General features: G+C 53.1%; 3 protein-coding genes across 11 annotated transcripts; 1 reads left to right on the top strand and 2 right to left on the bottom strand.

Moving 5' to 3' along the window:
- Window positions 1-67: 67 nt before the first annotated feature.
- On the bottom strand, window positions 68-15,231 carry USP5 (ubiquitin specific peptidase 5). Of its 2 annotated transcripts, none has more exons than XM_003905881.2 (20): window positions 15,059-15,231; window positions 11,849-11,974; window positions 11,547-11,613; window positions 11,220-11,353; window positions 10,920-11,065; window positions 10,479-10,663; window positions 9,670-9,764; window positions 8,779-8,972; window positions 7,880-7,951; window positions 6,882-6,969; window positions 6,629-6,754; window positions 6,015-6,168; window positions 5,503-5,677; window positions 4,584-4,672; window positions 3,766-3,957; window positions 3,166-3,309; window positions 2,944-3,089; window positions 1,817-1,970; window positions 1,444-1,528; window positions 68-714 (listed from the first exon to the last, which is right to left on the bottom strand). In XM_003905881.2, the coding sequence occupies exons 1-20, from the start codon at window positions 15,167-15,169 to the stop codon at window positions 621-623; spliced, it is 2,577 nt and encodes an 858-aa protein (XP_003905930.1). In that variant the 5' UTR covers window positions 15,170-15,231; the 3' UTR covers window positions 68-620. The 2 variants fall into 2 exon arrangements, with proteins under 2 accessions (XP_003905930.1, XP_003905929.1); XM_003905880.2 differs by having other exon boundaries at window positions 3,835-3,957.
- Window positions 15,232-15,418: 187 nt separating this feature from the next.
- CDCA3 (cell division cycle associated 3) lies at window positions 15,419-18,505 on the top strand. 8 transcript variants are annotated; one of them, XR_002515506.1, is made up of 6 exons: window positions 15,419-16,112; window positions 16,325-16,501; window positions 16,738-16,867; window positions 17,476-17,769; window positions 17,922-18,012; window positions 18,135-18,505. XR_002515506.1 is itself a non-coding variant. In XM_009180085.2 (6 exons), exons 2-6 carry the CDS (start codon window positions 16,382-16,384, stop codon window positions 18,288-18,290), a joined length of 732 nt encoding a protein of 243 aa, XP_009178349.1. In that variant the 5' UTR covers window positions 15,419-16,112; window positions 16,325-16,381; the 3' UTR covers window positions 18,291-18,505. The 8 variants fall into 8 exon arrangements, 6 of the variants coding, with proteins under 6 accessions (XP_009178349.1, XP_009178347.1, XP_009178350.1 ...); XR_002515507.1 differs by having other exon boundaries at window positions 17,922-18,027; window positions 18,135-18,248; XM_009180085.2 differs by having other exon boundaries at window positions 17,551-17,769; window positions 17,906-18,012.
- A 1,451-nt stretch (window positions 18,506-19,956) lies between these two features.
- On the bottom strand, window positions 19,957-27,611 carry GNB3 (G protein subunit beta 3). Its single transcript, XM_003905882.4, has 11 exons — window positions 27,188-27,611; window positions 26,577-26,736; window positions 26,267-26,353; window positions 25,986-26,024; window positions 24,230-24,336; window positions 24,069-24,132; window positions 23,782-23,944; window positions 23,609-23,675; window positions 23,324-23,525; window positions 21,510-21,726; window positions 19,957-20,557 (listed from the first exon to the last, which is right to left on the bottom strand). Exons 3-11 carry the CDS (start codon window positions 26,321-26,323, stop codon window positions 20,451-20,453), a joined length of 1,023 nt encoding a protein of 340 aa, XP_003905931.1. The 5' UTR covers window positions 26,324-26,353; window positions 26,577-26,736; window positions 27,188-27,611; the 3' UTR covers window positions 19,957-20,450.
- Window positions 27,612-27,724: the final 113 nt, after the last annotated feature.

Raw genomic sequence — 27,724 nt, 5'->3', positions numbered from 1 at the left:
TTTCTGAAACGTCCTCCTGCTAACCCCGGGAAGGTAAGCCTCTCCCAAGGTATCAAACAGGACACAATTTAGCAGTTGTACTTTTATTCACATCGTGTTTTGGCATTTTCCAGAGAAGGACAAGGAAGAGACAGGGTGGGGGAAAGACTGAGGCAGGAGGGCAAGGGGAGGGGTCCCTATTTCCCTTACATCCCTCCTTGACCAACCACACAGGGGCAAACAAAGGGGGAGGGGAGGCACAGGTGCTCACTCGCCTGGGGAGAGGACACACAAAGCTACACCCACGCGCGCACAAACCAGACCCCTCCCTCCACACCAGGGGGCTGGGCAGGGCAACAGAGAAGCACAGCACTGTGGATTCCGGGGCAGGGGAAGCAACAAAGTCTCCTTACAGACAGGTGGCCGGCCCCTCCCATCCCCATCCTGCTCCAACCCCAGAGTCTATCGCTGCCCCTCTGCTCTGCCCGGCCATTCTCCCACAGCCTCCAGCTTCTTCCCTGCTGCCGGGGACAAAAGGAAAAAGGGTACAGAGCAGAGGGGCTAAAGTCCATCCCTCAGCCCCTCTCCCTCATGCCAGGTGGTCTTCCCCTGCCCCCATTGGTAAGGGGTGAGGCAGGCTCTTAGCTGGCCACTCTCTGGTAGAAGTAGATGTAGCCCAGGTCCTTGGGCGGCTTCTCAGAGGCACACACTTTCTGGTCATTGTAGATCACCCATCTGGGGAAGTGGGGAAAACAGAAAACGATGAACAAACTGGGCATTCCAAGTGTCATCATGTAGTCTCTCAGCCATGGCCCCTGGAAGTGCTCTCCACATTCTCTGCCCGTACCCCAAATCCACAGCCCAGCCACCACCTGCCGTAAGGGAGCTTCACAACCTAAAGGGTCGCGGCCCCTATTATGTCTTCAGATCCTCCAGTACCTCTGCAACCACCCCCAACCCATTCCAGGGAGGCGGGGGTTGGTAAACTTTTTCTGAAAAGGGCCAGATAGTATTTGAGGTTCTGCAGGCCCTCTCTCTGGTCTCTGACACGACTCAACTTTCCTGCCGCAGCGTGAAAACAGGCACAAACAACACATAAACAAGTGTGTTCCGGTTCCAGTGAAACTTTATTTACAAAGGCAGGGCGCCTGGCCAGGCGTGGTGGCTCATGCCTGTAATCCTAGCACTTTGGGAGGCCGAGGCAGAAGAATCACTTGAGCTCAGGAGTTTAAGACTAGCCTGGGCAACATAGTGAGATCCCATCTCTATTTTTAAAAAAAGCTGGTGGCCAGATCCAGCCCTTGGGCCAATCAGTGCTGCAAGACCTTCTGTCACTCTCTGGCACTTTATGTCACCACCAGGCAGTCCCTTCACCTTCTCCCATAGCTATCCCAAGGACTTCCAGATGGCCCTCCTCATTCCCACCACCATTCTCCATTCAAAAAGCACATGGCCAGCACTCACCTGCCTTCCTTCTTGATGTGGCAGACGTAGTGACCACACATGGTCGAGGTGCCCATGTGACTAATGAAGGCAAAGAGCTGATACTCTAGAGAAGGAGAGAGGGGGTCAGAGAAGGAAACAGAAGAGGAATGCTTGAGTGATAGTCCAAAGATACAGACAACAGCTCAGACTCAGGACAAAAGTTTCAGGGAATGTGAGGCATGTACTAGGCCAGAGCCTGTCTCCATGTCAGAGAACCCCACCCTCAGATGCCACGTTGAGGTGGAGAGAAGCCCCTGACCCCTGAGGAGGGCAGAGCTGCCTGAATGAGGGATCTGGTGTAGCAGACTGACCAGATTCCACCAGGCCTGTCCTGCTTCCCGGGAACACTCACTTCCAGGACCATCCCGGACTTTAGGTCCCACTGGCACAGACTCAGAGATGGAGTCGGCAGCTGAGCGGCCCTCTGAGATGTCCATGGCAGCTTCAGCATCCAGGTCATCAATGTGACTGAAGATCCAGTCCACAGCCCGTTCTAAACTATTGTTCTTGGAGAGGAAAGAAGCATTACTTTTTTTTTTTTTTGAGACAGTCTCGCTCTGTCGCCCAGACTGGAGTGCAGTGGGGCAATCTCGGCTCGGTTCACTGCAAGCTCTGCCTCCCAGGTTCACACCATTCTCCTGCCTCAGCCTCCCAATTAGCTGGGACTACAGGTGCCCGCCACTACGCCCGGCTAATTTTTTTTTTTTTTTTGTATTTTTTAGTAGAGACAGGGTTTCACCATGTTAGCCAGGATGGTCTTGATCTCCTGACCTTGTGATCCGCCCGTCTCGGCCTCCCAAAGTGCTGGGATTACAGGCTGGAGCCACCGCGCCCGGCTTGTTTTTTTTTTAAGATGGAGTTTCGCTTGTTGCCCAGGCTGGAGTACAATGGCGCGATCTTGGCTCACCACAACCTCCACTTCCCAGGTTCAAGTGATTCGCCTGCCTCAGCCTTCCCGAGTAGCTGGGATTACAGGCATGCGCCACCATGCCCAGCTAATTTTGTGTTTTTAGTAGAGATGGAGTTTCTCCATGTTGGTCAGGCTGGTCCCGAACTCCCGACCTCAGGTGATCCACCCGCCTCGGCCTCCCAAAGTGCTGGGATTACAGGCGTGAGCCATCGTGTCTGGTCAATTTTCTGCATTTTTTAGTAGAGATGGGGTTTCACCGTGTTAGCCAGGATGGTCTCGATCTCCTGACCTCGTGATCCGCCCGCCTCGGCCTCCCAAAGTGCTGGGATTACAGGCGTGAGCCACCGCGCCCGGCCAGAGAGAAGCATTACTTTTTCTAACAAGCTCTGGGGCAAAAAAGCCAGCAGTAAATGCAGGCCTCAGCTCCTTCATTGCAGTCACAAAAGAGTGGTGCCCAGCCTTGGCCAGACCACACCTGTTGTCTTTGGTCTTGCTCAAGAAGGATGGCCCCTCACTGCCCCCTACTTCTTCCCCACTGGCCCCATGTCCTTAGCTGGGGCAGCCCATACCGTGGCCCGCAGCGCTTTCAGGGCCTGGTCCCGGGAGAAGCCCATGGAGACAATGGTGGTCACACAGTCCTCGGGAGGGGGGTCGGCTGCCGCACTTGTGGAGCCTGGCCCGCTAGACCCAGGCAGGATGAGGGGGTTCGCAAAATCTGTGGATGTGAAGGGGTTGATTTGTTTGGGGGAGGATGGAGGCCCTGCCCCACCCTGCTCCCCACCCCAGGCTACCTGGATCATCCATGTGTGACATGACCCAGTTCATGGCGGCCTCGGCCCCGCTGTTGCCCGTGTAGTAGACAGCTTTGCGGCAGGCGTCCATAGGGAAGCCCATCTCCACCAACTGGATGATGACGGATTCATCCAGCATGGGTGCTGCAATGGGAATTGTGGGTACAGGGACCGACTGACGGGGCCACTGTTTGCTCCTCCTCCCTCCCACAGGCCAGGACCCAGCCCTCTTCCAATCACCCATTCCATACATTTTTCTCCCATGGATTGGCACCTTTATCCCAAAACTAAAATGACCACACAACTGTAATGTGGGTCCCTGCCCATTCTCACAGAATGGGCTGTTTCTGGAGCATGATACCCCCACCCTACCCAAACCAGGGAGGTAGCAAGGGCAGAGAGGTCATTAGCTGGTACTGTTGCCATCCACACCCAGAAGGTGGCTGGGAGTGCTCTGGTGAGGCCCCATGTCAATCAAAGAGGGCAGAGGAAATTTGAAAGGGAGGACAGGAGAAACACAAAGGACAGGGGCAGGGGATGCAAGGCAGAGAGGCCCCCATCAGCACGGGAGAGAGACAGGCAGGAAGAAGAGTCACTAACATGTCGGAGAGGAGAAGTGAGGGGAGCAGAAGGAGTCTTCGTCTTCGTTGCCATAGAAACCAAGGCTACCTTTGGGCTCATCCGGAGTGACCAGGGGTGGGGCAATGTCTGGCAGCTCCTCCTCTCCAGGCTGCAGCCCTGTGCCCCTCAACTGGGAGATGTCGAGCTCCTCTGGCATCTCGATGGACACATCTGTGGGAAAAGGGTCACCTCAGCAGCTCCCGGAGGCCTACCTGGAAAGTGATTCGGGAACCTCAATCCCCTGCCCCCCTATGTCAGAACTGCTCTGTCAAGAGGAGCTGCTAAAAGCACGGCACCCATCTTAGGGGTCCCAGTATAAGACAAATAATACTAAGCCTGGGAGTCAGGAGGCCAGGATGCTGGTCCTAGATCTGCCACACATAAGCTATGAACAGGGCAGGGGGCCTAGAACTTGTGAGACAGAATGATTTTATACTCCTGTGAGTCTCAACTTCCTTATCTAGAAAATGAAGGTACATCACGAGTTCTCAAATGACAGTCAGGGACCTGTAAGACTCACGAGAATTAATTGTTTCAAGATTAGCAAAATGAAAACATCTTACCAATTATTAAAAAAAAACTACAAAAATCACTTTTGGTTGTAAATCATACCTATAACAATCAAAGAAGTCTTTTAATATTTTTAGTTAGTGCTTTCAAACTAGATACATTTTGAAACATTGGAGGTGATTTTTTTTTCCCCTTTCAGAGGAAACAGAAACACTAGTTTGTATGTGTTAAAGCCCCTTCTTTTTCTAGCATTTTCTGCATAACCTCCCTCATTCCAGCAGCCATACCCAGTTTCTTGGGCACCCAGTCTAAGCCGAAGGTGAACTTCTTGATCTGGATGACCAGGTAGTCAGGGAATGAGGCAAATCGTGTGGTCCTAGAGAAGAGAGAATGTGCTGGTACCCAGAGAATGCCCTGGGTTTTCCTCTCCTGAAACTCCCACCTGGGGTTCAGCCCCTCATGGATAGAAGTCCCAATAACCCAGAAGATCCTCCATATTCTTCTCTTTCCCTGGGCAGGTGTCTAATGCCTGTCCTCAGCCAACAAGGAACAGTAGAAGCCAGAAGGAAGGCTGTGAGCAAAAAAAAAAAAAAAAAAAAGGCCTAGGTGTGGTGGCTCATACCTGCAATTCCAGCACTTTGGGAGGCCAAGGCAGGATGACTGCCTGAGCCCAGGAGTTAGAGACCAACCTGGGCAACATAGTGAGACCCCGTCTCTATTTAATGAAGAAAAAAAAAAAAGCCACACACAGAGGAAGAGCTGTTTCACTGGCAGGAGCAGCAAAAGGTTGAGTAGCTGACTCCCCAAGACCAAAGCCCTTTCTCAGGTCTCACGCCCGTACCAGGTGCCAATGGGGAGGCACAAAGTGGGGCTATTTGCTGGAAATCCAAATTCTGCCCACAGCTGATCCTAAGTGCCTGTGCTCCGCCATGACTGAGGGGCAGTGGAGAGGCTACGCTACAAAGAGACCCTGTGCCGCAGGAGAAGAGGGAGTGGTTGGGCAGGACAAGGTGACAGATGCAGTCAGCACCTGTGTCTCCCCCTACCAGGGCCCCTTGGTTCCATCAGGGCCAGATTACCAGCCCAACTGATTCAACCCTGGGATTCCAACCACAAAGGGATGAAAGAACAGGGAAGAGGCGGAAATATCCTCTGGGATGGCTCTGCCATAGACCCACAGCCTCAGGCCCCAACCAGAGGACTTACTTGACAGCTACTGACTTGGCCTGCAGGGCCGTGCTCCAGAAGTCATCCACCTGCTCAGGGGCCCCGTAGGCCTCCAGGCAAGAGCTGAAGGGCACCTGGGCCCGAACCAGTTCTGGCAGTGGCATCTTCTCCTCTTCGGCTTGCCGCTTCTTCTCCTCGTACTCCAGAAGCTCCTCTGGTGACAGAATGGGTTGGTGGATCCTTCAGAGTGTGCTGCTTCTTTCCCTTCTTAGCCTCTCCCTACTGGCTCTGTGTCCATATTTCAGCTCCTCTACCCTTCCAAGGCACCCCAACACACGTCCAGTATGTCTCGCCTCTGTTTCCACACAGCTCTGCTAACAAGCTGAGAGTCCACTGGGCGAGGTTGACCCTACCTACTCCTGGTGGCCGAGACTGGAACCTTGGTGGTGGAGCAGGGCATTCCATGGACTCTGCTCCCATCAGGTGCCCAAGCATTCCTCCTAGACCTTAGCCTCCCCCCGTGCCAAGGCCTCGCTGATGGAGCAACCTACCTTTGTTAAGGGCTGCATCCATGGGCACAGGCAGCTGCATGATGTAGTCAACTCGCTGGGTGTACTTCACCTTCTCTGTGGCCAGGCACTTAATCTTTTCCTCCACTAAGAAGCGGAACACTTCATTCGGATTTTCAGAGCTCCGGCAATTCCTCTATGGGAAAGAGGCAGGGTAGGGAGGTCTGGGCAGCCAGGGAACAGAATGGGGCCTGAAAAGTTCATGGGAGAGTCAGGGAGAGCAGGCAGACTACCACTCAGAACTCAGGGACACAAGAGCAGAGCAGAAACCTTCCCTAATTCACCAACCCCTCCCATTTCTGGCCCCATCCCTGCACTGAGGGACTGTGCTGGAACACGCCTGTATTTTTCTTTATAAGCAGTAAGTATTCTCATGTCATTGTCTTTGGGCGCAATCTGAATTGAGCTTCGAGCCCATCAAGGGTAAGGATCATCACCTTCACTATCCTCCTTAGGTGCAAATACTGCTCACAGGGACATAGACCGTAGGGATTCAGGGATGGGACTGGGTTGGGGCTGACAGAGGGAGAAATGGGCAGGAAGGAGAGTGAGTAAACTGCAGGAAAATGAGGGTGTGCCATCTTCCCAGCCCTTACCTCCACCATGTTGATAAGGTGAAGGAAGAACTCCTGGGCATCCTGCTGCCGGTTGGTGGAGAATTCAGGGTGGCCCTTGCCGATGAGGGCCTTGAACATCCGAGGGGCAATGCCATCTTGAACTTCCTGGGAAGAGTCAGGGCAAGGACTCAGCTGGGGCTCAGTGGTCATCCCGGGGCCTTCTTTAGACATCTCCCAGACCTCAGCTTCCCCACAATCCCAGGGCCTGAAAGGGACAGAGTCCTAGACGCACCTTCTGTTCTGGCACCCGCTCCCCATCGCCCGACTCTGGTACTGGCTTGGAATACTCCCCGGAGAGAAGGCCATGGCCCAGCTTGGCCCTGCGTTAATATCCAAGAAAACATTTCACTTCAGTCAACTAACGACCCTGTATGTCCCCAACTCAACCCCCTGCTCGTGGCTCTCCCTAGCTAACTCTTGACAATGTGAAAAACCTTAGATTCCACAGGAACCCAGCTCAAGACAGACAACACGCCCAGAGGACAATCACCCGAATACTCCTAATAGGCCAAGGGTGGCCATGCATGGTGGCTCACGCCTGTAATCCCAGCAATTTGGGAGGCTGAGGTGAGCAGACCACGAGGTCAGGAGATCAAGACCATCCTGGCCAACATGATGAAACCCCGTCTCTATTACAAATATTTAAAAAATTAGCTGGGCGTGGTGGCGGGTGCCTGTAGGCCCAGCTACTTGGGAGGCTGAGGCAGGAGAATCACTTGAACCCAGGAGGCAGAGGTTGTAGTGAGCCGAGATCGCACCACTGCACTCCAGACTGGCAACAAGGCAAGACTCCGTCTCAAAAAAAAAAAAAAAAAGGCCGCGGTGGCTCAAGCCTGTAATCCCAGCACTTTGGGAGGCCGAGGCAGGTGGATCACGAGGTCAGGAGATCGAGACTATCCTGGCTAACATGGTGAAACCCCGTCTCTACTAAAAATACAAAAAACTAGCCGGGCGTGGTGGCGGGTGCCTGTAGTCTCAGCTACTTGGGAGGCTGAGGCGGGAGAATGGCATGAACCCGGGAGGCGGAGCTTGCAGTGAGCCGAGATCACGCCACTGCACTCCAGCCTGGGAGACACAGCGAGACTCCGTCTCAAAAAAAAAAAAAACAAAAAAAAAAACAAAAAACAAAGGCCAGGGGTTACAGTGCTGTGCCCCCCAGGCGGTCATGGAGGAGGAAGGTATACGGCCACGACTCTCAACAGCCTTCCTACATAGGACCTGGTTACATACACCTGGGTGCTGAAGTCCTGGGTAGGGTCCGTCGGGGCATTCTGGAAGATCTTCTCCAGCTTATCCACATACCTAAAAGTCAAGGAAAGGACGGTTGGAGGGGCTCTGGCTTGAGCTCTGAGGAAAAGGGAAGGGAGCAAACATTTACTAATTCTGTGAATGGGCTCCCGTCAAGAGTGGGGAGTCGCTTCTCTCCAGCAACCTGCCTGTTCTCCCCTTCTCAACTATGTCCAGTGTGCAAGCACGCTGGGCGGCACAGGAGCCAGGGAGGGGAGGCAGCCTGGGATTAGGACAAGGGCAGTTCATGTTCCATTAGACAGAACCTGTTGACATATTCTGAGCATTCACATTCTAATTGTTCCCCAAATTCAAAAGTAAACTCATTTCCGCTGAGAACCTGCCTTTCTTCTTAGTGTACCAAGCCCCCTTCCTCCCCAAGTGCTACATGTCCATGTTAGGTGCTCATCTGAGGTCACTGGCCTAAAATAAAGACCATCTGCTAACCCTTGAGTCTGTCAGAAGGCCACAGAGCCCGGGGACCTGGCACTCTGCACTATCAGCAGGATTTGTGTGTTGGGGTGCTGGTGGTGCAGCTCCCTAACTTGCTACCCTTACAGCATGTCAGCCAGAGTGTGACAGGAATTATTCTGTTTTTTTTTTTTAAAGAGAACACAGGGCCTCGCTATGTTGCCCAGGCTGGTCTCAACCTCCTGGGTTCAAGCGATTCTCCCATCTTGGCCTCCCAAAGTACTGGGATTACAGGTATGGGCCAACACACCTAGCCGATAGGAACTACTCTAAGATTAGAATCAAACACAGAGGTGCCGAGGGCAGCTGAAGGGAGTATGCCCAGAGGGTGCTGACCAGGAGGGGGCCTGGGGAAGGAGAGCACTACTCACTTCCTCTGGAAGTCAGGGATGCTGAAGAGCACCTGGACCACGGAGTTGAGGTAGCAGCTGTTACCCAGGTTCTGGATGCCTGTGTAGCCAGGCCCAAACAGGGGCTTGAGTGGCACACCCGACTCCTGGATCAGCTCCCATTCACCAATCCGCTGGTTCATGTCTATCTCCAACTCAGTCATCGTCTTGTCTGTCTGTGTGAGAAGGGGCACTTCAGACTGAGTGAGAAACTCAACCCTGTAGTTTTTACCTTGATCTCTCACTGAATCTAGGATGACACCCGACTGTGGCCTAGAATTTGTGGAATTACAGGCTCAAACATGGGAGGCATGTTGAGTATCATCCAGTTCAAGTTCTGGAAGGTCATACATAATTGTCCCAGAGGCCCTTTAGTCTTCAGGGCCTCTGCTTGAATGAGGAATAAAAATTCCTTTTACCTGAAATGTTTTTCCCATCCTTAAGTTACCCCTAACTCCTTCACATTGTCACTTAAGCATCATTTCCTCAGGGAAATGTCCCTGATCCCTAAACTAGGCCAGGTCACCCTGCTGTTAATTACTGTAGTACCCTCCGTCTCTCTTTCATAGTACCCACCACAGTTTGCAACTGTTGGCTTATTTATCTGGGAATGTGACTAATGTCTGCCTTTCCTTCTAGAGTAGAATTCTTGTAAGCAAAAACCACATACGTCTTATTCACACAGCATCTAGCACATAGTAGGTACTCAGTACTATTCACTGCATACATGATTTGAGATATTTAAAAGCAGCCTGTGTATCTTGGTGATGGGGTTAACTAGAAGATTTCTCCAAAACCCTACTTCAGCCTTGGGCGAAGAGGAAGGGCCCTCACAGGGGCAGGAAGTAGAATCTGAAGCTGAAGGGGTCTCACCTTCTGCATCTTCAGCATGTCGATGCCGAAGTGGGACAGGTGCTCAGCCAGGCTGGGGTCCAGGACCATGTCATCCTCATCATATGAGTACACGTCTAGAGCAGGAGGCAGGAAGAGAATCATGGGAAGTGGCTCAGGACTAGCCTGGCCACCATCCCATCCCTTGCCCAGAAGGGACTTGAGGGGACAAAAGGACAGCCAGTAAGGTCCACCCTCTTGGTTCCCTTGAATGTGAGTGAGGTCATGGCCCTTCTGGGACTGACTGTCAGGGAAGACAGATGAAACAGGGTGAGGGTTGGAATTAACTGTGATTCTGATTCTACCCATGAGGTAAGACAGGCTTGATAGGAAAGGGATGAGGATTTGAGTGGGGAGTAATCAAAAATTTAGTATCATCTGCAGTATTTTCCTTTTTTGAGACAGGGTCTCTGTAGCCCAGGCTGGAGTCCAGTGGTGCAATCATAGCTCACTGCAGCCTCAACCTCCTGGGTGCTCAAGCAATCCTCCTGCCTCAGCCTCCTGGGTAGCTGAGAGTACAGGCAGGAGCTACCACACCCAGCCAATTTTTCTTTTTTTATGTGTGTAGAGATGAGGTCTCACTATGTTGCCCAGGCTGGTCTCGAATTCCTAGGTTCAAGTGATCCTCCTGCCTTGGCCTCCCAAAGTGTTGGGATTGCAAACGTGAGCCACTGCACCTATTTTCCTTTCTTATCAAGATAATGCATTCATGTATTATACATGTCACAGGAAATTACTAACAAATGAAATACATTTAAGCATGAGAGTGGCTGGAGAAGGGGAGGCTGTACCAGCTCCATCAGGGGTGATGGTGCCCAGCTTGACAGCTAATGGGTAGCCCGTCTCCCGGTAGTGCTCCACAGCGTGGTTGTTGCCCCCACTGCCGTCGAAGTAGCGTCGCCCACAGAGGATGGAGCCATCCGTCAGGTTGAGCCACAGGTTCTCTCTCATGTCACACTTAGAGCACTTCCAGCCACTAACCCAGGGAGAAGAGAATCAGCGGAAATGTGGGTCGGGGATTTGTGGGAGTGGCAGAGAGAGGGGGCTCTGCAGGCCCCCTGCCAATCCAAGGTCTCTCTCTCCTCTCCTCTGGCCATCCCCATGTCTTGTTCATTTCCAAGTTTCCCTTCCTGTCCTGCTTCCTACCCTCTCTCCCACCAGATCCCCCAGATAAGTGGTCTCCATGTCCTTGCTCTGGGGGTGATGCCCGAGGCAGAGGGGCCAGGCCTCACCAGGGAGGGATTCGAGCAGGGTTGTCCAACTGCTTGAGGCTGAAGGCATGCTTAGACACCTGCCGTACTTCCCCATCCCATGCCTGCACCTCCTGCTTGCGGGAGGCTGAGTCAGCTGACAGTAGGGCCTCCACTGCACTGGTCACCTGGGGGAAGCAGAGGGTCAGAGGCAGTACCCAACCCCCTGCCCCACATGCCCCTCTTCCCCTTGGCCTTCAGCTTTGTCAGTGCTTGCCTCAGACATCACTACCCCGGCCCATCTTGCTCTAGAATCTTGGGGAGCGTGGGAGGGAGTCATACCCGATCTCTGACAATGTCAGGCAGTCCCCCCAGTCCATCCCGGGCAATCTCCAGGTAATCTGGCAAAATGACAATCTTCACATCCTCGTCTAATTCAAACTTCTCCTCGCTAAGGTCAAACCCGCCTTCAACACCTGGAAGGACAGGGAAAAGAGGGAGAGTAGAGCAATGACAACAGGTCAGTGTCCCTCCCCCGATCCAGCAGCTCACTTGCCCACCCAGAGTTCTAGGGCCATCAATCAGGCCCACTCTTTGGGGCTTTTCTGGTGCTGCTGAGAGCCAGAAAGACCAGCTCAGGCAGAAGGATAGAAGTGCAGTGGTGCTCACCAATAGCCAGCCGCGTGGGCTTCTTCCGGGGTGGGTCTCCAGTGCCTGTAGCAGGGTCCTCCTCTTTCTGCAAAGAAGCAGGAAGGGCTGGATCAGCAATGAGCATGAGCGAAGGAACAAGTGGGGAGGAGGGACGGGAGGAGGTAGTGGTTCATCTCAGAATAAAGCTAAAAAACATCTGTGCCAAGCTTTAATGACACAAAAGTAGGTGAAAAAAAGAAACTGAGTCCAATAGTAGGTCAGAATGGAACAGACAGAATGGAACAGAACGTACCCAGGCCTTGCCCCAGCCCTGTCCCTACCAGACGCCGGGTCCGCCGGAGGTGCAGGTAGACTCGCTGGCCAGTCTTATTGAAATGTCTCTCCACATACTGTTTCCCGAAGCCCAGAAATGTGTTCATACAGATGTAGAGGCCCCCCTCAGACTCCTGCAGGACAAGAGGTAAGGGTGAAAACACGAGGAGGTTATGAGCCTGGTCAGGAGAGGAGACCAAAACCCAGAGTCAGAACCGCTGGTTCCAGAGAGATGCTCTGTCCGCTAACACTGTAGGGCCCCTGCAAGCTACTTAGCCTTTTAGGACCTGGGACATAGCTAAGATTCTCCCCATTTCCTCCCATGACTTTGATAACAACCAACAAGGGCATCAGGGGGCTGAGGAACACCAGCTCATCTTCGCCATTCAACCCCAGCCTCCATTTATCTTTCCACCTGCTCCTTCTTGGGCTTTGGAGCTCTTCAGTCAATCACAGAGGACTTCCTTCACTTCCTTCCTGGTGCTAACAGATCCAGAAAGTCAATGGCGATCAAATATTGTGGCCTTCCGGTGTTGGAGATGACATTCAAGGGGAAAAGGGTCCCTCCGTGGGAGAGGAAGGACTTTCATGTCAGACACTGAACCCAAACCAGGGACACCTAAGACAAACCCTATCTGATCTCCATGATTCAGAAAACCTTCCAGACCGGAGGAGCCGAGATTCCAGCACCTGCACAGTATATCTGATCCGAGTGTGCCAGCAAGCAAAACTACCTTTCCTTTAAAAAACCAAAAAAATTTATTTTAGAGACAGGGTCTTACTCTGTCACCCAGGCTGGAGTGCAGTGGCACGATCATAGGTCATTGCAGCCTCAACCTCCCAGGCTCAAGTGATCCTTCTGCTTCAGTCTCCAAAGGAGCTGTGACTACAGGCACACATCACCATGCCTAGATTTTTTTCTTTTTTTAGAGATGGAGTCTCACTATGTTGCTTAGGCTGGTCTTTAACTTGTGGCCTTGAACAATCCTTCCACCTTGGCTTCCCAGAGTGCTGGGATTACAAAGGCAAGACTAAACATCCAGCCAAAAACACCTTTCCTTTACCACACTCTACCAGGTAGTCAAACCCTGGTCCACACTGTGAGTCTTCTCCCTCCTCTCCTGCTGAAGTGTGGCTCCAGGGAAACAATGACTTGTTAGGGACTCACAGCTAAACCTGCACCCCGTCTGGCAGGGTCATCAAGTCCAGCATTCTATAGCCACCACCCTCTCTCCTCTGCCTCCCCTCTGACCACTAAGATCCCTGCTGAAGTCCCAACAATCACCAATCTCAAAGCCATCCCCTTCTGACAACAATCTCGCAACACTTGCTGAGGTAGCTAGAACGCACATAACCATGAAAACAGGGACAAATGGGTGTCCACCCAGAAACACAGCTGAGAAGGGGATGGGCTTCCCCCAAAGCTGACCAAGTTCTCCAGTGCCTTTGTAAAGAGTGATGGAGAAGGTGGAGGAGGAAATTGGAGAAAGTAAGGGTCTTCCCTCAGATCCAAGGCTTTGAGCAACAACAGGCATCCTCTTCCAGGAATAAAAGTCTCAGTGGCCTTGAACATTTCTCTGCTGTGATATGAAAAGTAGTGCACTAAGGTAGTTCTCGGGCCCAGAGATTGCTCTGTACCACCTCCTAGAACAGTGTGTACTGCAAGTTCATGAACAAATAGAGCATTTCTCACCAGGGAGGTCAACTAAGCTCTTTCTACCATGAACCCAATCTGAAGGTAACCAAATATGCTGGAAGTTGGTTAGCAAAGAACTAGGGCACATTGAAAATCTCTTGACTTGGGGTGAAAGAGGCAAAGTGTCAGAAGATTACAAAAACCCTTTTTGGATTATTCAAAGCCGTTACTAAGGAGAGAGACAGGAGTGAATGTCAGTGTAAAGAGGGGCCCACTGACTTCTACCATCTGCTGGTAATTTAAAAAAACATTTCCTCCTGGGAAGAATGTGGGAGCTCTGAAGTGATTAAACTCCTCTGTTGGAAATTAAAGATGTTGATTTCACCAAGGATTGGGAACCCTGGAGCTCTGCTCTGCGCAGTCCTCTTTTACCTCTGCCAAAGCCAGACTTCAGAGAAGCAGCACATTGTCTGAGGCCCAGATCAAAGCCTAGTAAACCAAGCAAACCACAAATCACAGTGATGATCCTGAACTGGGCCTCACATCATGCCATTCTACTCAGTACTGGTGATGCAGTAATGAAGGCTTTCCACTCTGACTTGCAGTTTTCAGGCCATGAGCTGGTCTGGCAGAATACCCTGGGCAGGGCCCAGCAGCTTGAGGGGAGGGGTGGTGAGGGGGGCGGATCCCAACCAAGCTGCTGCCTTCTCAGTTCAGGCCCCAAAGGGCCTCCGCTTGAGGGTGACACAGGAAGGCAGAACTGCAGGAAGGGAGGTACCAGGTGGAGCCTGCAAAACGTGAAGCATGGTGTGGGAGGTGGCTTTGTGTAACTAGCCAAGAGTGGGAGCGGGATGGGAAAGAGGCCTTAGCATCCTCCAAGAAAGAAACCACCACTCTAGGAATACTTTAAAAGGGGTTATCTCAGCTGTCTGTGATAGGCTGGGGGGCGGGGGAAGGGTGGGGGTTGCGGCCATTGCTCACTTCAAAGGAGAAACGACTAGAGCTTTCCTCTCCTCTTTCCTCCCCTCCCCGCCCCCTGTCCGTTTTAACCACAGGGTGAAGGCTCTCTAGCTCTTCCTTTCTCAGAACCGGACTTCTTGAGAGCCCATTCCCCGACTATTAACCGCCTAGGAACTGCGGACCCCACCCCACAACTCCAACCTCGGCCGAGAACAGTGGGGAGTCGCCCCCATCACTCCCACACGAGACTACAAAACCCGGAGAGCCGTGCGCGGCAGACAAGGCCGACTGCCAGGTTTTCTCAAGGGTCCACTTGGGGGATGTAGTCCGACGGTCTGGCTGCACCCCTGGCTTAGAATGACAACGAGGGCAGTGAACGACTACAATGCCCACAGTGCTCCACGAGGCGGGGAGCTGAAGAGGTGAGCGCGGCGGCTTCCGGGGGCAGTAGTCACAAGACAGCCGCAGTTAATGAAAGGCAACGGCAGAGTGGAGCGTGGGAGACTACAAGTCCCATGGTGCATCGCAGGGAGGCGGTAGCCCAAGCCTTGCAGGCCCCGGCGGAATGACCAGGGCGATGGAAGGCAGTCGTGCTCGTTGCGGGCGTGGGGAATGGGCTTACCGGCGTGTCGAAGGAGAAGGCGCACTCGTCTTTGTGGACCCGGTCTCCAGCCTTAGGGACCCGGATCGTCGGTAATACTGACAGCAGCGCCTCCTCACTCAGCTCCGCCATGACACCGGCAGCGGCTTCTCCACACACCGCCGCTCCCACCGTTCCTAGTCTCCTCCCCTGTCCCTCCCGTCCAATGAGCGCCACTCGTTAGGAGCATGCGCCGCAGGGACGACGCGCGAGAATGGCAGTTGGACACAGCCTGCCTGCCGGTGCTCCGCCCCTGCCCCGCGCTTGACCGACGCCAATGAGAAGCGCTCCTAAGGCAATTGATGGTTGAAAGAACCAATCCCACTCCTCCAGGGCGGGAGCGCACGTAGAGCAGCTGGGTGGGCTCCGAAGTTGCAGCTCCTCAGGCTGCGGGACCTTCAGGGTCTCTTCGCGTGCCTTCTATTGAAGAGCAGGAACTGACGGTTGTTTTAAGTCTCTCACTTCCAGAAAGTTTCCTGGGGACCTGTCCCGTCGGAAAGTCGAGGGGCAGTTGTCTTGGTATTTGAAAAGGGGGTATCCAGTGAGGCGGAGCTTGAGGGGGTGGTGTCGAGTGATTGATAAAGCTGTCAACCAATAAGGCTACTATCGCTCGCCTCAGGAAAACCACGACTCCAGCTGGATGTGCGCATAATAGTGTAATCACTCATAATTCTATTTTGTTTAATAAAATAATTCGTTCTTGAGACTAGACGTCTCGAAAGCGAAGACTGGCACTCCTCAGTCTACCACGGACTGCTCGCAGGCCGATACTGAACAGAAGTACCCTTATCAAGGAGGCGTCACCTCTGGGCAAGCCTAGCATCAGTCCATTGACCCCCCACAGTCACCATGATAGACGTTCTCCCAGACCAACAGCTTCCTTTGGCTCGAGGCGGGTCTTACGTGGAGGGCCTATGGATCTACGTCGGCTCAGCCAATAGGGTCAGGGCAGGGGGCGTGGCGGGAAGTTTGAAACTGGTAACTTCGGGAGTTGCGCCACGAGCTGTTGTGCACCCAGAGGTGGAATTGGAGCCCGGTAAGTGATTTGAATAATTTAATAAACAAGTTAGCGGGCTCGGCAGGCCCAGAATGAGCCATTTTGTCAGCTGCAGCGGTCATTAACTCCGCAGAGGCCTCTGGTCCCCCGCCAGGAAGTTTCTTCGCTGGAAACTGGGAAGATAGGGTGGTTTAGGGTTGAGGGTCCGACGTGGAAGGGGTAAGGGCTGAGACCTCAGTCACTTCTCACAGGCATTCCTTCCTCTTCCCGGGCTGGCCCTTGCCCCTACCCTGCAACTCCTGGTTGAGATGGGCTCAGCCAAGAGCGTCCCAGTCACACCAGCGCGGCCTCCGCCGCACAACAAGCATCTGGCTCGAGTGGCGGACCCCCGTTCACCTAGTGCTGGCATCCTGCGCACTCCCATCCAGGTACTCTGGGCCAGAGTGGGAAAGGCAGAGAATGTCTGAATTCTTGGGCCTCTTCCTAACCTGATTTTGAGAGAGCCCTCATGTCCCCACCCTTATCCTGGCCTTATTTTCTGGATTCTCAATCTGTGTGGGGTAGACTGGATATCTGAGGGCCTTGGCAATTCCTTCCTGAAATATGGGGAGGAGAAGAGAGAAGAGTCAGGGCCCAGACTTCTTCTAGCCTATGGTCTTGACAGGTGGAGAGCTCTCCACAGCCAGGCCTACCAGCAGGGGAGCAACTGGAGGGTCTTAAACATGCCCAGGACTCAGATCCTCGCTCTCCTACTCTTGGTATTGCTCGGACACCTATGAAGACCAGCAGTGGAGGTAAGTGTTGGGCCCAGGGAATGCTGATGAAACTGTCATCTATTATTCTTGGGTAGGGTCCATGAAGCCATTCTCTCAGGGATCTTTAAAGGGTCCTCCATCCTCCTGCTTCAGACCCATCTCACTCTTATCTCAATGTTTTGTTCCCAGCCTGGGTATGGTGGCTTATGCCTGTAATCCCAGCACTTTGGAAGGCCAGGGTGGTCAGATCGCTTGAGCCCAGGAGTTCAAGGCCAGCCTAGGCAACATGGCAAAACCCCATCTCTACAAAAAATGCACACACACACACACACACACAAAAGCACAGTGGCATGGGCCTGTGATCCCAGCTACTCAGGAGGCTGAGGTGGGAGGATTTCTTGAGCCCACGAGGTCAAGGCTGCAGTGAACTGTGATCATGCCACTGCACTCCAGCCTGGGGGACAGAGCAAGCCCCATCTCAATAAAAAAGAAAAGAAAAATTGCTCCCTTTCACCTTGATTTCCTTGATTTCTCTCTTCCCACTTGCTCACTCACCTGGGCATGAGTCCTAAGGTTCCTGTATCTTTTGCTCCTTGCTGAATGTTGCATATCAGAAGGTCACTGTTCACTTCACTTTCTTCCTCTAGACCCCCCAAGCCCACTGGTGAAACAGCTGAGTGAAGTATTTGAAACTGAAGACTCTAAATCAAATCTTCCCCCAGAGCCTGTTCTGCCCCCGGAGGCACCTTTATCTTCTGAATTGGACTTGCCTCTGGGTACCCAGTTATCTGCTGAGGAACAGATGCCACCTTGGAACCAGACTGAGTTCCCCTCCAAACAGGTGTTTTCCAAGGAGGAAGCAAGACAGCCCACAGAAACCCCTGCGGCCAGCCAGAGCTCTGACAAGCCCTCAAGGGACCCTGAGACTCCCAGATCTTCAGGTACAGAATCTAAAGGCAAGATGTAGGGAAGATAAGCTAGGATAATGTTTTGGGATAAGGTCCATGGGTGAGTGTGGGAGGAATAAACTGTGAGTCCTAGTTTTAGGTCCTTGCGTTAACTCCTTACCCACCCCAGGTTCTATGCGCAATAGATGGAAACCAAACAGCAGCAAGGTACTAGGGAGATCCCCCCTCACCATCCTGCAGGATGACAACTCCCCTGGCACCCTGACACTACGACAGGTAAAGGAAGAGAAGGTGAAAGCTGTTACTAGGATATCCAACGTAGAGGGTGGGAGACCCTTTTACCCAGATCTTCCCTCTCCTGAACAGCAACCCCCCAACTCATATACTGCCGTTTTCAGGGTAAGCGGCCTTCACCCCTAAGTGAAAATGTTAGTGAACTAAAGGAAGGAGCCATTCTTGGAACTGGACGACCTCTGAAAACTGGAGGACGAACATGGGAACAAGGCCAGGACCATGACAAGGAAAATCAGCACTTTCCCTTGGTGGAGAGCTAGGCCTTGCACGGCCCCAGCAATGCAATCACCCAGGGCCTGGTGGTATCTGTGTCCTCTCACCCCTTCTTTCCCAGGGATACTGAGGAAAGGCTTGTTTTCTTAGACTCCTCCTCAACTACCCAACTGGGACTCAGAGCTTTATTGGGCTTTCTTTGTGTCTTGTGTGTTTCTTTTATATTAAAGGAAGTGATTTTAAATGTTACTTTAAAAAGGTATATGTAAACCTTGCACCGAGTTTTCTGTGTGTAGAATGGCAGCCTAGAGACCTTGTGTTCCCTGGCCTGAGCCCACTGATGCTCTGAGCTTCCTTTGCACATCTCCCTTAAACCATGGTGTCCCCATGGCTCTGTCCTTGGCCCTTTCCTCCTGCTCTCCCTAGGTGTTTACTTCTAGGGCTTTAGCTATCACTTCCCTATATTCTGGTAACTTCCAGGTCTCTCTCTCTAACCCTGACCTTTATCCAGCTGCCCTATAAATACTTCAAAGTCAGTTTGTCTAAAACTGAATTCATGATCTTCCCCCAAAAGCTATTCCTCATGCCCTCTTCCCTATCCTTGTGAATGACAGCATTATCTACCCAGCCACCAAACTCAAACCTTGGCCATTATCTCAAATCCTTCCCTCCCAATATCCTCTATCCTAGCATTTGGTCACTAAATCCTGGTGATTCCACATTTTGTTTGTTTGCTTGTTTTCTTAGAGGCAGGGTCTTGCTCTGTCACCCAGGCTGGAGTGCAGTGGCACAATCACAGCTCACTGCAGCCTCAACCTCCTGAGCTCAAGTGATCCTCCTGTCTCAGTCTCTCAAGTAGCTGGGATTACAGGCATGAGCCACCAGGCCTGGCTAATTTCTGTATTTTTTTTTTATAGAGATGAGGTCTTGCCATATTGTCCAGGCTGGTTTCAAGCTCCTAGGCTCAAGTGATCTGCCTGCCTCAGCCTCCTGAAGTGCTGGGATGACAGGCATGAGCCACCATGCCCAGCCTGCCCAGGTAATTTTTAATGTTTTTTGTAGATACAGGGTCACACTATGGTGCTCAGGCTGGTCTCAAATTCCGGGCCTCAGGAGATCCTCCTGCCAGCCTTCCAAGGCTCTGGGATGACAGGCATGAGCCACTGTTCCAGCGGATTCCACGTCTTTAATCTCTTCCTAATCCCTCTCCATAACCCCTCTGTCCTGTCGCTCTTGCATTTCTTGCCACCTGCCTCCTATCTTGTTTCCCTAGTGCCAGTCTTTCCTCCCTCCCTTTCATCAACCTACACTGCTTCTTTCCAAAAGATCTGGAGCAATCTTTCTGAGAAGCATAACTGAACGTGTTACTACTCTGCTCAGAACTCCTTAATGGCTTCCCATTGCCCTTAGGAAAACGTCTGGAGTCTCTGGCTTGGCATTCAAGACCTTTTATAATCTGATTTCTTCTCAATCTAACCCTCCCGTACAAACACATGGGCACCACAGGCAGGCCATAGCAAACTGCTGCACACACAGTCCCCCAGCCACCTGCTGAATACCTTCTCCCCCTGACCCATCTCAGGCCTCCTCCCATGAGCCCACAAGCTGTCCAGTACCTAGCCTTTATCACAGCACCTGTAACACATTACTGCCCTTAAATGGGGCCTGGGTCTTTTGGGAACAGAAGGGAGTGGAAGACAAACATCACAGATGTACCAGGGTGCTACACTTTATTGCAGTTGTCTTAGGAGAGAAAAAAAGGTAGAAAAAGGAGAAAGCATAAATAAGAAGAGGACCAGGACTCTAGTGGTGCCAGAGCCATAGTCACAGGGCCAAATGCCTATACCACCCAGGTCTGGACAAAGGTCGTGGCTCCGGGGGAGGAATCCTAGGGCCTGGGGCCTCAGACTGAAGTCTGCTGGGTCTGCAAAGGGCTGGGGAGGGGCTGGCTGTCCTTGCTCATTAAGGGAGAGGCTGTGAGGACTGTGGGGAGGGAAGGCCATGGGAGGAGATGGGGCAGTTCTTTGCCCCTGTGTCCCTGATGCTTCCTCCCAAAGGCAGAGTCCCCATGCTCCCCACTGCCCTCAAAGGAGAAAGCTTAGTGGGAATGGCACCTGGAATATAGAAGAGAACACCTGAATGAGATGGGGTCGGGGAGGGGCCGCTGAGCGTCTTCACTGCCTTCCGCTTCCCTTTCTCTAGCCTCCTCAGTTCCAGATTTTGAGGAAGCTGTCCCAGGAACCTGTGGCCACAGCCATCCCATCAGCTGTGACTCCCAGGCAGCTGACCCTGTTGTCGTGGCCAGAGAGGATGCCTGAGCAAGAGGGAAAGGAGTCAGCCTGTCTCCAAGCTGATTTGGAAAGCAGTGTGTGCATGTGTGCAAGTGTGTGCATGTGTGTGTGTCGGGTACGTGTGCATGCATGCGTGTGTGTGCACGTGTGGGTGTGTGTACGTGTGTTTGTGCATGCGTGCCTGAGCACATGCATGCAGGGATCCTAGACTGGGTAGGCTAGGCTCAACCCCTGAAGAAGGCTGAGAGACTGAAAGAGGATTAGCCGTAGGGCAGGGGGTTCTCTCTCAAGAGCTTTGGTTGGGGGAGGGCTGGGATCAGACAGAGAAAAGCTGGAAGCATCTGTGTACTCTGAAAAAAACCGAGGGCACCTTGACAGGTGCTGGAAAGCAGAAGGCAGCCGTTCATCTGATTTCTTTGTTTCCAGATGAAGAAACTGAGGCCCATGGAGGAGTGACTTGTGCAAGGTCACTCAGAGTGAGCAACAGAATTAGGATTTGGATTCTGCACCTGGCCAGTGTTACTTTCGTCAGCACCTGGCCTCTTGATAGAGAAGAAGCCATCCTGTCTGACCAACTTCAGGCTAGTCTTAGATGAGCCCTAGGCAGGAGTCAGGGCCCTCGGGCCACTCCAGATCTCCTTGATTCTGCCTTGATTCCGTATTTCCCTGAGGCTGTCTTGCCTCTCAGTGGGTGCCCCTGAAATGCCAGGAACCCAGAACTGACTGGACAGTCATGGTCCACAGATCTAGGGCAGGGAGCAGCCATGGCATTGGGCAGGGGAGAGAGGTTGCTTAGAGCAACTGAGGGAAGACAGTCCTAGTTGGGAGCTAAGGGGTACTGGATTCCAGGAGTGGAGTCACCCAGGACAGCAGTAAGAGAGTCCAAAATGGGAGCTGATGGGGGTACAGAATGAGGAGGGAGGGCTGGAGAGGGGCCTTCCAGCTGAGGAAGCCGCAGCCAGGGCTGGCCCTTACCCACACGCTCGGACTTCATGGAGTCCCAGACATTGCAGTTGAAGTCGTCGTAGCCAGCGAACAGCAGGCGGCCACTGAGGGAGAAGGCCACGGACGTGATGCCGCAGATGATGCTCTCATGGGAGAAGCAGATCAGCTCCTGGTCCGCCCGCAGGTCAAACAAGCGGCAGGAAGCATCATCCGAGCCTGTACAGATGGCCTCTCCATTGGGGAAGAACTGAGGGCATGGGTGGCAAGTGGGTCAGGGATCAGACCTGGGCAGCCCACAGCCTCTCCCGCCCTCTGGCTCCCACCTGACAGCTCCAGGGCAAGCCGCTGCTCTCAGCCTCTCTGCCTGTCCCTTCCTTGGTTTTGGATGAGAAGCAGCCCTGCCAACACGTACCACGTGCCACTGACTTCCCTATGCCCCTCGCCCGCTCTGCACTATACAGCGCTGCAGGCAGGCATCATTTCCATGTCACAGGCAAGAGCACCAAGGCTTGCCTGCAGTGACCTGGCTAGAAGGGCAGACGGAGGTTGTCCCAAACTCAGACTACACAAGTGGGCTGGATCAGGGTGTGCAAGAACAGGGTCAAGTACAAATGCAAGGCCTGAATCTCATTGCGAGGAAATGTCAGATAAACTCAAACGGAGGGAGAGTCTATTGAAAACTGGTTTGTACTTTTCAAAAATGTCAATGACATAAAAGACAATTAAAGGTGGGAAAACAGTTCCAGTTTAAAGGTGGTGACGAAAAAGATATGGCAAGGAAATGTCATGCATGTTTCTAGATTGGATCCTGGACAGAAAAAAACCATAGCTATTATGGACATTTTTGAGGCAGTTGGTGAAATTTGAATATAGACTGTAGACTATAGTATTGTGTCAATGTTAAATTTTCTGATTTTAAGAATCATACTGTGATTATGTTACAGAACGGCTTTGTTTTAGGAAGTACTTAAGGGGTAAGGAAACATGATGTCTGCAAACTACTTTTAAAAGACACAGAAAGAAAATGTGTATCTACATCTAAGTGTGTATGTGTGTGTGTATCTATGGCTATTTCTCTACAGAGAGAAAATGATAAAGCAAACGTGACAAAATGGACTGGGCGTGGTGGCTCATGCCTGTAATCCCAATATTTTGGGAGACTGAGGCAGGAGGATCGCTTGAGCTCAGAAGTTCCAGCTCAGCCTGGGCAACAGTGGGAACCCATCTCTACAAAAAAAATCAAAACATTAGCCAAGCGTGGTCGCACGCACCTGTAGTCCCAGCTACTCAGGAGGCTGTGGTGGGAGGATTGCTTGAACCTTGGAGGTTGAGGCTGCAGTGAGCCATGATCGCACCACTGCATCCAGACTGGGCAACAGTGTGAGACTCTGTCCCCAAAAAAAGAAAGAAAGAAAGGGCTAGGGAAGGCTGGGCACGGTGGCTCACACCTGTAATCCCAGCACTGCACTCTGGGAAGCTGAGGTGGGAAGATCGCCTCAGGTCAAGAGTTCAAGACCAGCCTGGGCAACATGGCAAAACCCCATCTCTACTAAAAATACAAAAATTAGCCAGGTATGGTGGCGCACACGTATAATCCCAGCTACTCAGGAGGCTGAGGCAGCAGAATGGCTCCAATCCAGGAGGCAGAGGTTGCAGTGAGTCGAGATTGCGCCACTGCACTCTAGCCTGGGTGACAGAGTGAGACTCTGTCTCAAAAAAAAAAAAAAAAAAAAGAAAGAAAGGGCTAGGGAAGCTACGGGAGGGGCAGAGGATGTGTATTGTATGTGTTGTGGGGAGTGTGGGGGAAGGAGTTGGAGTCAAGCGGGGGCGGGGGGTGCACTCACACAGATGGCGTTGATGTCCGACTCGTGGCCAGTGAAAGTCTGACGGCAGGTCCCCTCTCGCACATCCCAGAGCTTGGCGCTGGCATCACAGGCCCCCGAAATGAAGAGGTTGAAGTCAGGAGACACAGCCAGGCTCATGCAGTCACCCGTGTGTCCCACAAATACAGTCTTCTGCTGCCCAGTCTCAATGTCCCACAAGGCACTGCCAAAAGGGAGGGAGACTGTTAGAGAAAGGCCAGGCCAGGCCCACTCCCAAGCCCCAGCACCAACAACGTTCAGCCTCACCACGTGGTGTCCCCCGAGCTGGTCACAATATTGTTGTCATCCAGGAAGCGGCAGCAGGAGAGATAGCCTGGAGGTGGTTAGAAGGACAGTGCCCTGGCTGCACAGCCACAGCCCACTGGAAACCCAGGATTCCCTGAACCCCTCAGGAGGGGAGGAGAGGGTCTCTCCCTCACCTGTGTGAGCAGAAAGCTCCCGGCTGACCTTGACATTGCCCTCACGGGATTTGAGGTTGTAGATAGAACACATGTTGTCCAGCCCCCCACATGCCACAAAGTTCCCTGATGGGGCATAGGCACAGGTCATCACCCAGGAGGAGCGCAGTGGGATGGCATGCACCTGCAGGGAGGGTGGTTTGATCAGAGATGGCACCGGAGCCAAGCTCCCAGCTGAGCAGAGGAGGGTAGGCATAGCGCCCCAGGAAGGATGCGGCGGTGGAGGCTCGGGGAGGCAGGGCTGGTACCTTGTTGGTGGTGTAGCTGTCCCACACGATGAGCTTCCCATCTTGCGAGGCACTTACCAGCAGCCTGGGGAGAGGGCATCCCATATTACACAAGCCTCTCCTTCCCGCCTTCCTCACTCCCGCTCTCGCCCTCCCATTCTCGGTTCCCCCCAAAGCCTCACTTGGAGTCAGTGGCCCAGTGCATGGCATAGATCTTGGCCAGGTGCCCCCTTAACGTCCGCCGTGTCCGCATCTGGACTCGTCCCACCACCTCTAGGCCAGACACCAGCTGCAGAGAGAGGGGCATTGAATATCGGGGTGAGCAGGTTACATGCCCGGATGTCTGTCACTGATCTATACAAGTTCCTGCTCTGTGCCAGGCTCCAGGTCAGGCCCCCAGCCTTAGAGAAATAAGCCTCTGTCCTGGAGTGTCTTAGACTGATGTGGGAAAGAGATGCATGCATGGCCAGGGGTGTGCTGCTAAGTGTTTAACAAGCACCTCTCCAGTGTTGGTGAGGAAGGTGGGAAGGTGATTTCCATGATATGAATACTTGCACGTTGACCAATTTCAAGCTGCCAATGTGAGGTCATTGGAAACAGATTTGGGAAGAGATGCACACGGTTGGCTCTTCCAAGCTGAGAGGAGCCTGCCATCACCCACCACTGCAGCAGGGCTAGCTTTTTAACTGGGTGCCTGGGGCATCACCGTTACCCTGAACCGCACCTCCGGAAATTTGTGGTACTATGCCCCTTGAGCTCTAACCAGACTTTAGACTTAGGCTGGGGGTCCACAGTGAACAGACTTGATTTGCCATCACTTGCTTTGTTATCTTTTTTTAGAAAAATTAAAAACAATTTTTTTTTTTTTTTTTTTTTTTTGAGACGGAGTCTTGCTCTGTGCCCCAGGCTGGAGTGCAGTGGCGCGATCTCGGCTCACTGCAAGCTCCGCCTCCCGGGTTCACGCCATTCTCCTGCCTCAGCCTCCCGAGTAGCTGGGACTACAGACGCCCGCCACCTCGCCCGGCTAATTTTCTTGTATTTTTAGTAGAGACGGGGTTTCACCGTGTTAGCCAGGATGGTCTCGATCTCCTGACCTCGTGATCCGCCCGTCTCGGCCTCCCAAAGTGCTGGGATTACAGGCTTGAGCCACCGCGCCCGGCCTAAAAACAATTTTTTTATATGAAGATGAGATCTCACTATGTTGCCCAGGCTGGTCTCAGACTCCTGAGCGTAAGCGATCCTTCCAGGTCAGTCTCCCAAAGTGCTGGGATTACAGGCGTGAACCACTACGCCCGGCCTGCTTTGTTATCTTGGGCAAGTTACTTCACCTCCCTGAGTCTGTTTACTCAAGGTGTAAAATGAGGCTTATCACAGCACCTACCTTACAGAGATATCATGAAATTAAATGAAATTAGGTATTTATGCAGCTTAACCCAGTATCTGGCTCATAAAAAGTCTTCACTGTTAACATATTTAATCCAATCTAAGACGCATCACTAAGAATAAAAGATGCTGCCAATTCTAATTGAAACGATGATCCATTGTTGAATGCATCTTGATTTCAGAGATGTCAAAATGTGAAGAAATGTGCATCTTAGAATTGATAAAATACAGTAGAGAACACCAGCAATTAGAGTCTACAAGGGCTTTATCATTTACAAAGTACTATCGCCTCTTCATCTTCAAGGCCCTGGGAGGGGGCTGTGGTGACTCTTGTCCTATGGACAAGAATAGGAACCGTGTCTGCATCTTTCCCATCCAATATGGTGCCTGGCTCAGAGCAGGTCCCACTAAATGTTGGCTGAATGAATTAATTAATGGGTTTCCTCACTCCAAGGACAGGCTGTACTAACGCTCGGAGCAACGGGCTATTGCAGCTCAGGGAGCTCCCTTCCCCTCCCCCAATGCCCTGCCTTAGGCGGGGACAGGGGGTCTTACCTCTGCCAGAGTAACGTCAGCACAGGCTTTCCTGGCATCCTGCAGGGAAAGCAGACATCAGGGGAGCAAGGGCAAGGTGGGGGTGGTGGGTGCATGGGCCTTCAAGGCAGGTTGGGCTTGGGGCACTGGGGCTTGGGGGTCTCAAATATGCAAGCCAAGTTTAGAAAGTCCCTGGTCACTTCTAGTCACTCAAGAGCAAACCCAGTCCCCTCCCCCTGAGCCACACTCCCTCATGTCCCCAGCTCTTTTCTGGGGCCCCAGTGGGAGGGCTCTGGAGTTACTGCAATCTGCTTCTTGAGCTGCTCCGCTTCCTGACGCAGTTGCTCCATCTCCCCCATGGCTGACAGGTCGAGGGGTAGCTCTGGCTCCTGCCAGGAACATGGGGTCCGTGTTGAGGAACCCCCACCAGGCTGTGCTTCTGCCCTTCATGCCCACACCAGACTCCAAGACACAGGGCAATGCCTGGGTGGCTGCACCCCCTCCCCAGCTAGGCTCTCCAAGTTTGGGGTCCTTTGCCTCCAGCCCCAGCCTGCCTGAGCCCTGCCTGCGCCCCAGCCCAGGAGAGCAGAGCCCAGGCCAGCTCCCTCTTACTTGGGCTCTGGCTGGACCTCGGCCGGGTTTCCAGCTCCGGTTCCTGGAAGCCTCCTTACTCCCTCAGCTGCGACGCTTGCGCCCGCCCGTCACCTGCCCAGGCTCTGCTGCCAGAGGAGCTGGCCTGGCCTGGCTCCGACCGGTGGGGGGTTGGGGGGGCCTGACAGGGAAGGGTAGAGCCAACCACAACGTCAGGCAAATGAAATCAGCTGGCAGGGGTGGGGGGAAGAGGACAGGGAGGGAGGGAGGTGTGTGGCTGCCAGAGAGACTTGGGCCCAGCCTGGAGGAGGGGTGGGGGCGGGAGTGTGGGGCCGTAGAGAGGAGCAGCCCCCACCACAAGCCCTGAGAGGGGAGGGGGTGAAGGGGCGCTTCCCTGGTCAGTCTCTGCAGGCAGAGATAAGAGCATCAGGCCCCATGGGATTAGAGCAAAGCTGTGAGTAGATTAAGGGTTGGGGTTTGGGAGGGGTGCAAAGGAGCAGAAGCAACTACAGCTCCAGTGGCCACCCCGGTCCGGGCCCCCATCCGTGGTGATGATCTCAGCAGTCAGGGCCACTTAGCAAGCAGGCCAGAAGGCGGGATATAAGGGTGATAGATGGCCCAGTTGTCAGTACCTCAAACTGTGCTCCTTAGCTCAGGGTGGTGGGGAAGAGGGTTTGGTGAGTATGGGAGGGTACAGGCAGGAGCTGAGATTAGAAAGGACTGATCTGGATAATCCTTCTTCTCGACAAACCCCAACCAGCTGCCTCTGGGTCTGATCCTGTTGGGGGAGAAAGGTACAGGGGACCCACAGAGAACGATGGACAGGTCTGCCCCTGTTGTGGGTGGGCAAGGGAAGCCCCGCACCCTGCTCCCAGGCTGGGGCCTCGCCCCCTCCTTGCCCTCTTGCGGCTGTGAAAGCAGGAGTCAGAGAGAAAGCAGGCGGCCCTAAGTCTCAGCAAAAGCTCCGAGAGGGAAGACAGGGCTTAGACTTGGAGGCCTAAGGAGCAGCTGCCAGGAGCTTGGGTCATTTGCATGAGGGGAGCAGGTGGCTGAGATTTCCCTGACAAATCACAGGCTCCAGGGGCCCCGCCTCTGGGAGGCCCAAAGACACCTGTCTCCTCCCAGGCCAGCCAGAGCCACCCCCACCTCCAGCTATCACGGAATCTGTG

The sequence above is a fragment of the Papio anubis genome, chromosome 9 (assembly GCF_008728515.1).
Source record: "Papio anubis isolate 15944 chromosome 9, Panubis1.0, whole genome shotgun sequence".
Classification (NCBI taxonomy): Eukaryota; Metazoa; Chordata; class Mammalia; order Primates; family Cercopithecidae; genus Papio; species Papio anubis.
This window is presented reverse-complemented; position numbering and strand designations above follow the sequence as displayed.